At 39.0% G+C, this 10,446-nt stretch overlaps 1 protein-coding gene across 1 annotated transcript in view; it reads right to left on the bottom strand.

Annotated features, from left to right (window-relative positions):
• UTRN (utrophin) overlaps positions 1-10,052 on the bottom strand; it is a 303,831-nt gene extending 293,779 nt beyond the window's left edge. Inside the window, exon 1 of the mRNA XM_039706856.1 lies at positions 9,947-10,052. Within this exon, the coding sequence (XP_039562790.1) occupies positions 9,947-10,040 (94 nt within the window). The 5' untranslated portion in view covers positions 10,041-10,052. The remainder of the gene's footprint in view (positions 1-9,946) is intronic.
• Positions 10,053-10,446: the final 394 nt, after the last annotated feature.

Genomic DNA, 10,446 nt, shown 5'->3' on the forward strand with positions numbered 1-10,446 from the left:
TGAACATAATAGAAAAAAAACCACCATGGAAATCTTCAAGAAAAACTTGAATTTCTACTGTACCTCTTAGACATGAACATAATAGGAAAAAAAAACACCATGGAAATCTTCAAGAAAAACTTGAATTTCTACCTTTTGTTCTCTAATTTTAACATATTAAAAGAAGCCATGCAAGAAAACAGCATATGAGGACACTCATTTTTGGGAGAGAAGGAAGAATTAGGGAAGACTAAAAGTGCTCAAGGATGAAACATGCATGTTTGTATTTATTTTATAAATTATGACAAGTTCTTCATCTGGATCATGTCAGTCTCCAAACCACACGATAGCAGAAAAGAATTTGGGGAGGAGGAAGATGCAGACAAAAAGTAGGTATCAGTTAAGACAAAACCTGAAGAGTTAAGACACAAATGCAGAAGTGTCATATTATAAGACCAGGAAAAAAAAAAAAAACAACCCTGAGAAATTGAAGATATTTATCAAATAAATTCAAAGAGGTATTTAAGCATAACAAAAAGAGAAAAGCTGAAGGTTACACAAAAAACCACCACAGCTGCAGCAAAATCATAATTGTGCAAAGGTAAAAAACACACACCATGTCACCTATATCAGGGAGATTTCCCCAAAAAACCATTTTCTTTGACAACATAAGAAACTGGTTTGGAACTTTAACTTTCTTAACGCATGTCACTCACCTATAATCAGGGAGATTTCCCCAAAAAAAACAGTTTCTTTGACAACATAAGAAACTGGTTTGGAACTTTAACTTTCTTAACTGCACTTTTGGTTTGTTTCTTGTAAAGGTGAAGGCTCACTTATACTGGCACGAGAACACAACAGGAGAATGAATATGCAAAGACAGAAACAAGAAAAAAGCTTTCTTGCTTTATTAGACACAAGAAAGCACTCTTCCAATGCAAAGCAGTCAATACTAAAACAAGAGTCAGAGGTTATCTGGTTGTCTCAAAAGTCTTCAAGAGCTAGTGCTAAGCCAGGAGAACATTTCCCCAAGACCTGTTACTGTTTGAACCATTTTACAGGAACTTCTACCAACTCTAGCATCAATATTGCTCTGCTCCCCCAGACTAAACTATGAAAAAATAAGATGGCTAGAGATTTATTTACAGTGTCATATCCAATTTTGAATTGAACAAGGAGCAATAGCCCTGGCAGGACTGCATGCTAAACTACTGAACTGATGAACATTTTTTTTTCCTAATTCCTTCAGCCACTGATAATTTGTATACAGAGATCTGTTTGGTTCTGTCTGGATTTGGTAGGGCTGTTTTTTTGTGGGGTGTTATGTTTAATGTGGCTAGAGTAAATTTTTTTGCTAGTCTCCCATCTTACAGAAAAAGAGCACATTCACACAGTCAAAACAGTAGCTAATTATTTACCTGATATTACTCTGCTGTGTATAATGTTCAAGGATATTGAGCAGGACAAGGCTGATAGAATACACGTTGTCACTGAGTTCTGACTCACCCTCTATTCCTCTGGAGGGATACTAAGCACACAGAGGGGACTGGAAACAGGACAGCATGCAGGAATAAGGAACAAATTGAAGATATTTATCACTTAAATTCAAAGAGGTATTTAAGCATAACAAAAAGAGAAAAGCTGAAGGTTACACAAAAAACCACCACAGCTGCAGCAAAATCATAATTGTGCAAAGGTAAAAAACACACACCATGTCACCTATATCAGGGAGATTTCCCCAAAAAACCATTTTCTTTGACAACATAAGAAACTGGTTTGGAACTTTAACTTTCTTAACTGCACTTTTGGGTTGTTTTTATGTAAAGGTGAAGGCTCACTTATACTGGCACGAGAACACAACAGGAGAATGAATATGCAAAGACAGAAACAAGAAAAAAGCTTTCTTGCTTTATTAGACACAAGAAAGCACTCTTCCAATGCAAAGCAGTCAATACTAAAACAAGAGTCAGAGGTTATCTGGTTGTCTCAAAAGTCTTCAAGAGCTAGTGCTAAGCCAGGAGAACATTTCCCCAAGACCTGTTACTGTTTGAACCATTTTACAGGAACTTCTACCAACTCTAGCATCAATATTGCTCTGCTCCCCCAGACTAAACTATGAAAAATAAGATGGCTAGAGATTTATTTACAGTGTCACATCCAATTTTGAATTGAACAAGGAGCAATAGCCCTGGCAGGACTGCATGCTAAACTACTGAACTGATGAACATTTATTTTTCCTAATTCCTTCAGCCACTGATAATTTGTATACAGAGATCTGTTTGGTTCTGTCTGGATTTGGTAGGGCTGTTTTTTTGTGGGGTGTTATGTTTAATGTGGCTAGAGTAAATTTTTTTGCTAGTCTCCCTTCTTACAGAAAAAGAGCACATTCACACAGTCAAAACAGTAGCTAATTATTTACCTGATATTACTCTGCTGTGTATAATGTTCAAGGATATTGAGCAGGACAAGGCTGATAGAATACACGTTGTCACTGAGTTCTGACTCACCCTCTATTCCTCTGGAGGGATACTAAGCACACAGAGGGGACTGGAAACAGGACAGCATGCAGGAATAAGGAACACCATGGCAGGACTTCAGCAAAAGGGGCTAGCAAACATCTCCTGCTCCTGCTGATGCTGGCTGTGAGCCAGCCTCACTGCTCCTGCAGGCTCCTTCAGTTGATGCCATCACAAGCAGCAGAACACTGCACTTGCTTAGCAGCTGGCCAGGACCATTTCCAAGATGCTGCAAGCACCCAAAGCAAGTCTGCATGCCTCAAACATGGGCTTCATTTGTGTAGGTTTGAGAGTCACACACTACAAAGAAAGGCACAAGGACACACTGTCAGCCAAACCCTGCTCCCACGTGCATTAAGATATATGCCAAACCAAACTTTGAATTATTTTCAGATAGATCTGAAGTTTGTTTCAGACCAAAAATCCATTTCTACCATCTGAATAAAAACCCTATGGTCTAAAAATAATCTCATACTCTTGCTGAGAGTTGACTGCCATGTGTCTACTAAGAAATTCCAGCTTTTCTCTCAAAAAACATTCCAGATGAAGATGTAATTTAAATAAGCAGGCACTGGGGGAGGGTGGCAAGGATTTGGGAATTTAAATAACAAAATTGAGTCAGAGAAGAATGGAGACAGGGAGGTAGAAAGTGTTTTTATTTTTCCTTCTTGTTTCACTCTATCCTATACTATTTTTCAGTTAAAAACATTCCCCTCAATCAAGTCTGGTTTGCCCACAGTTCAAACTGGCAAGTCATATCTCTACCCCTATTTCAACCCATGAGCCTTCAGTCTCATTTTTCTCCCTCTGTCCAATTGAGAGGAGAGTGAAGGCGTAGTTGGGTGGGCATTTGGCAGCTACCAAAGTCAACCCACCACAAGGGCTGAACAGCAAACTTGTTATGCAGAGAAAGACAATATTAACTGCAAGAACACACAATTACAGCAATTTATACAGAAAAATTTTGCCCCTTAGCTCAGAAGAATGTCCAATAAGATAGCAAGCTAGTTCACCTGGCCATAAAATAATTCCAGTTCAACTCCTGAGGACAAATTCTAAGAGTTATTTTTATTACTTTAACTAAAACAATAGAAGACACACAAAAAACAAACAAGCCACCAAACACATTTAAAAAAAAATCCAGAGAAGCAAGGTGAATGCTCTATAAAGTCTTTTATAGTATTGCTCACCATCACACAAATCATTTCATTCTAACAATGAGTTAAATAGCACTGTTTTCTGATATCAATCCATTGTAAAACAAATTATCTTGGAAAGTTAACATCTTGCATTATCAACAATACCTTGGTTTCTCATTCAGATGCAAACCTAAAAAACCATTTAGTTAAAATAAGCATTTTTTCCCCCTTAGTGACAGGCAGATAAATTACTTAAACCAAAAAAGCACCTCCAACAGAGGGCTGGCACTGTGCACTGAAGTGGGAATAACTGACAGCTTGCTTATCTTCAAGAATATACCACTACTATATTAGAGACAGTAATCAAACAGCATCAAAATAAATGAAAAACAAGAAGCATACTGTGATTGGTTTAATTCTGTCTAGGTATTAGGACTTGCAAGTCTTTCTGCAAAACAATGTAACAATTTTTGTACAATCAGTTCTGTTCACAGATCAAAAACTGAAAGGATAAAATACTTGCTTCCATTTAACTGTACAGCAGATTTATTGCTTCTTAATACAGCAAAGTACACCATTAGTACACCATCATTTGATACTCAAGTTCACCAACTACATTTTCTCTCACTTTTATTAATGAGAAATGAGCTTGAACATTGTGGGAGACTCTACCTGCATTCAAGATTACTAAACAAAAGGCTGAGGCATGTTCCCACAGGAAAGTTATCTGTGTAACCCACACTTGGAACTTTTTTTCAAGCTACTGCAGTTAGAGCTTGTAGATAAGATAAGGAATGCTTCCATGAGATTTTATGGCAACGGGTATGGAAATGATTGTAAGACATCAGGTGACAGAGTTTTATGGCTTTCTTGTACACAAGACTAAGAATCCCAGCATATTATCCTTCAATCCCAAATTGTCATCAGCAAGCTAAAGCCTGCAACTTTTCCACTGAAAGGAAAACCACAAGAAGAATTAGTAGCAATTTTTTTGGTAAAAAATACAATGCAAAACCTACACTACAGAAAATCAGAAAAACAAACTGGATGTTATTTAGTAGCACAAATTAGCTTTCAAATATTCAATTCAAAGTTCACAATTACTTGCAGCAACTAAACAGATCATATTAATTTGCTTTCTTCATCAGAAGTGGAAAAATGGCAGCTAACCTTTTAGAGAGGGGTGTGCCTGAAAAATTTCGCAAAATAATCTGCATAAGGACTTTAGGAGGGGAAAAAGTAGCTTTAGAGGGGATCTATTATTCTGCTTTCAAAAAGTAACACCTTTACTATCTCTTTGCTACCTTAAAAGCAGCAGTGGAAATGTTTTCCTTGTATATAAGGCAACTCCGGTCACACAAGCCAAGTAAATATTGATTTTACTATAGCTGAGCTGGGAGCAGAAGTTAATTTCAACAGTCTGCACAGAATGTTTTACGAATTGCTTTAAAAATATTTTGCATTACAAGGTATTAAACCAGCTAAGAACCTTTTAAAATAATCTGAAGCTTAAAATGATTGAGCTGTGCAATTTTTTCAGGGTAGAAAGTACAGCTGAGAGAAAGAAACAGTATTAAAGGCTGCACATCAGCAGCTCATAAAGCCAAGCAGGATGCTTTCTCTCAATCCAGGGCAGGCAGTCCTGAAGCCCTGATGTTGGGGGACAGCTCAAGGCAGCCTCACAACAGCACTGGGCTAGAACCAGTCACCAGCACAAGAGGGAATGGGCAGGGATAGGACCTGTGTACTCCAAGTTGGCATATCATACCACAGGCCTTAATTTGGAGTTAATCACACCCAGGACAGTTAACCCTGAGCAACATCGTATCTCAAAGAGGAACTGTGTCATACCTACGGTACAAAATCCACACTGCAGTGAAATTCAGCAAGACAGATACAACCACTCTGCTTCCACCTGCACAAAGGATCCAGAACACTGTTCACTGTCAATTATTAGTGAGGGCTGCCAGTGCACACTTGTGTGACAGCTTTGATTCGGGCAAGACAAGGACAAAGCTGTTGACTGTCACCATGCACCGCATGGAACTCAGAGAGCACATTGCTCGATTTCTGCAGAGAACCCTCGAACCATTTCTGAAGACTTCGACAGAAATTCCTCTCCGCATGTAACAAGTGTCAGAGTAAAGGCATCTGCTTGCCCTGCAGCGCAAGCCCGGCTTTCACCCGCTGGAAGGCTCAGCCAGGGAATTACCACAATTCGCTTTCTCAGCTGCTCGCCCAGCGAAGATCAGGGCGCGCTCCACCCAGACGCCACACAAATGAGGTCACATAGCTGACCACACTGCTGCCAATTCCTGCCCTATTCATCAGGGCAGGAAGCAGATGGAGCCCTCAAGTTAAGGGTCGCAACATTTCAGTGAGAACATTAAAGTGCAGCAGCGGCAGACAATTCACCGGTGCGGCAGAGCTGAGTCACGGGCACCGCTCTGTCCCACACAGGGCACAGGCTGCGGCCAGCAGCCAAACACTCCCCCCATACAGCTTCAAAAAGGGGCTCCACTACAGCACAACAGAAAATATTTTCCACTTTTTCTGTACCTACGTGCATTTAAGAGTTTAATATACCTAAGAGTTTTATAAAGTCATTCAGATCTTGAAAATAAGTTCACTTGAAGACCCAAAAGGCAGTGTGATGTAATTACTACGTAAACCTGTTTCTATTTACAACCATGCTGTATTTCAGAACACATATTTCACCTGCTGCCAAAAAGGAAATATACCATTTCACATGTTTACAAGCTAGAGTTGTTTGAAATCAAACAGATTTGAGGTCCAACACAGCTCTACTAAAGAACTAACAAGATCAGAGTTTACAGAGTTATGAACAACACCATAAATATTAGTTTGACTACAGGAACAGCTTGTGTGTGGTCTCAATTTCAAGCTGCTATCAGTGCATATATCTTGTGGGAACACAGACAAATACCTTCCTACCTGAAAGAAAACTTATTGTTCTGAGATTTCCAGAGACGCAAATGGTAACAGAAGCTAAATGCAGAGTTTCAGAAGATATGCTCTCAAACTATCTATCTGTTTGCAAAATACCTCAGTCAAGTCATTGCCATTGCCTTCAACTGCTATTGAAAAGTAACACTCATTTCAATCGCTGGGATGGTGGCTGCACAATTAATTCACACAACAAAATGTAAATTGATCTCTTGCTTCTGTTTATAACTGTATGAATATAATGACAAAACAATATCTAGTCACATAATGCTAAGACGCTGACATAGACTATCCAATTACTGCAGAGGAGTAAAGGAAGAGCCTTTACTGGCTTCAGGAGTTGACATTTTACAGAAAAAGTTCTGTGAGGCAACCCCTTTCAGCAAGTGTAATAGAACCAGCATCTTTTTCTGGTTCTGTAACACAGGTTAAGTAGCCTCCCCTCCAACAACAGGGTGATTTCCATCTGGGTAATGAGGCAATTGAGATGAAAAAAATATTTTATTAAATAATCACATCAAATAGTGCCACAACAGTAGAGTATGTGCATGTAAACACAAAACAGCCCAATCATTTTCCTGGAACAGTTTCAGAAATTTTACTAGAAGAACAAATTATCTCCCATGGCATGGAACAGCAATGAAGAAAGCCCTTTTGTTCAAACAGGCAAAGAAAGTACAAGATCCCTTCTTTTTTTCTCCTCTTAGATAAAGAGTAAGCTTTGGTTCCAGTTCGGCACCAGTAGCCTACCAGTGCCACCACACTCGTGGTGCCTGTCACCAACTTGAGAGTTTAAGAGGCTATTAAGAGATTGGACTGTTATAAAAAAAAGTCATCCCACCAGATGAGCTAAATTATTTGGAATGTTTTAGACCATAAATCAATCTATCTCTGACAAAACTTAGTTGAGCTGTTTAGGCTTCAGAGAACAGAAGTTAAGTCATAACCACTTTAGTTTCAGCCAAACTAACTCATTTACAATTGGATACTTGATCAGGTATGAGCTTCAACCTCCCTTCCTCCAGTCCCTGCCAATTTTCACAGCAAGCACACAACCAGAAAAGCCAAAGCCACACCTCTGCTGACTGAAAAGCGTCCCTGTTATTTATATTCTAGATTTCTGTAAAAAGCAAAGGACATGAAGAAACAATTACATACACACCCCTTCCAACTTCTCCACCCATTTTTTCCCTGAGTATTTCCAGTACTGCATCATTAAAAATCCTGTCCTGTCAGAGAATGGACTCTCCACCATAGCACACACACACAATTTATTTCACACTCAGGTTTTTCCAGCATTTTCCCTTCCACGCCTCTTACCTTCTAGCTTTTCTTCAGATTTTTTTTCCCTCCTATGTGCATTTCCAACACACTAAGAAGTGGTCAAAGCCACAATTCTCTCACAGTCTCCAAATACAGAGTTTTCAAAAAGTGAGATGACAATGAGTGTGAGACTATGACTCTCTTGAAAAGCAAGTGTACAGTGCTGCACTTTATGAACAGTTATGAAGATTATAATTAAACTAATTTCTTTTTAAAATACTGCTGCTTAAGAAAAATTATAACTTCAATTTATCAGCCCTGATCTACGTTCTTTTAAAAACTAAGGGTTCAACTCAGCTTTAAACAGGCTTTAAGAAACAATCAGTAAACACTGTGCTCAATCACGTAAAGCACCTGAGCAGCATGTAGCTGCTACTCACCCAGGAGGTTTACACCTTAGCCTGGCCATCTGGAACAAGCATCAGAAAAATCATCCATAGACACACAAACATCAGCAAATATTAAGCATGGGCACTTACATGTTAAAAAGACCTGAAGGATTGAGATATAAAACCTCAGAGAGATTGACCCTCCTATTATCCCACAGACAAACATTCAGAGGTTTCACGACTGAAGTGTTCATCAGTTAACTACATGGCTGGTTATTACTCCTGTCCCAAGTTTATGCTCCTCTAAAAATATGACAAAAAAAGAAGAAAGGAAAAAAACCCCAAGAAATAGCCCAAAAAACCTACACCAATACACGCAGAGCCAGAACAAACAACTTCCATGAACAGCAGCTGAGTTTAAAACCAAGCAGATTGATTTTCTCCTACTGCTAACCTTCCAAGAATGATCAACTGCAGATGTCTCACATTTGAGGGCTGAATACGTGCAGATTTTGAAGAACACTATATCTCTCCAACCTATAATTTACTGAGCTCTCTAGAGTCAGTCAAAAGCAACTCTGCTCATATTACTGAGTTTCTTAACATTTCTGTCAGTTTCTTAAGGAAGTTTGGACTGAGCCACAAAGGAAAAGTTTCTGCTCTCAACTAAACTGGCATATATCCAAATCCACCTCATTGTTCTAGAAGCAAACATACATGAAATCAGAATCCCAGCCCATCATTTTATTCTAAATTTAGCCATTACATTGATACGTCTTCAGAGGATTTTAGTTTCTCTTTCTAAAAACCCATCTTCAGACTCCAGCTTTGTAACAAAAAATCTACCTCAAAAGTCAAGTGGACCAAATTCTTTTTTGATCAACACATTCTGCTTTCTCAAAGTTCTGACACCAATTTACAAAATAAACAGTTTCTATCTGTCAATTACTGTATCTACATAGTATATTCATAGGTACCAGGAATAATCAAATTGTCTTTTCCTTACCAATCTGTGTAATTTGGCCCCAGTCAAAAAACAGATGAGACAACCCTTGAAATTTCAATCAGAATAGGTATGAAAGATGGCAAAAGGAATAGGAAAGAATAATATCACAAAAGTCTTCTTTTGGAAGCATCCCTCCACAAAACATTCTTTCCAGATTACAGGAAATACAGCTGTCTTGAGATACCACCAAAATGAGGAGAAAAACTTGTGGGGTGTCAAGGAGCTGCTGTAAGTTTATACATTAAAAAGCAGCAAAAGGCACACTAGGCATAACTGTAAAGAAGCAAAACAAACGCTGAAATCACCAAAATTTAATGCATAGTTTAAGAAAATTAGGGACATGAAGACTTTCAATCAGACAGAACAGTGCTAAAATTTCTGCCATGAACAAGTTACTGTTCCAGGTGAAAGGGAAGCCCACAACACAAGCATTACCAAGAGAATCTTATGTCAGCAGGTGTGTCACAGCCAGAGCTCACACAACACTTGCAACGGAGCAGCACCACAGAAAACAGCCTTTCCCCGCTCTGTTTCCTGCCATGCCTTCCACGACCTGCTCTGCTAGTGTAAATAAACTTTTGCAGAGTTAAGAAAAGCAGCTCTCATCAGGTGTAGAAGATAAAAACAGACCCACAAGCCTGGATCCTTTCATCTACTACAGCCTTCAGAACGTAGGGAAGCACTCACCCAGCGGAGCGTAACAGGTCTGCGGGTCAGTATGCCGAGGTGCAGCAACCTTGTACTCTTTCCACACAGCTTTCCTGGCTGTTTGAACACTCATGATCAAGCTCAGTTTTTGAATAACAGGAAAGTGAAGATGGAGAGGAAGTACACGCTAGTACCCACGCAAGAACTGCATGCTGGGATTCAAGGGGGAGGGAAGCGCTGGTTTTCCTCTGAGGGTTTGACACATTCAGCCACACAGTGACTGACAAAACCAGTCAGGAAACAAACCTTTAAAAAGGCTGCACGTTAGCAAATAACAGACTTCAAGCTACTCTTTATGAAAACAGGAGGACACTCCAGCTTTCAGAGAACTGGTGAGTTAAATTCTATAAACTGAAAAAAGGAAAGCTGATGGTAATTTTCCTTTTCTGCTCAAATCAAAATCTCTGGTCAAACACCATACTCATTTTAAAAATCCTAAATATTTTTAGTATTCATTCTGTAAAAAGTTTGCATTATCA

This window comes from Passer montanus, unplaced genomic scaffold (assembly GCF_014805655.1).
Source record: "Passer montanus isolate IOZ18808 unplaced genomic scaffold, ASM1480565v1 scaffold2, whole genome shotgun sequence".
Classification (NCBI taxonomy): domain Eukaryota; kingdom Metazoa; phylum Chordata; class Aves; order Passeriformes; family Passeridae; genus Passer; species Passer montanus.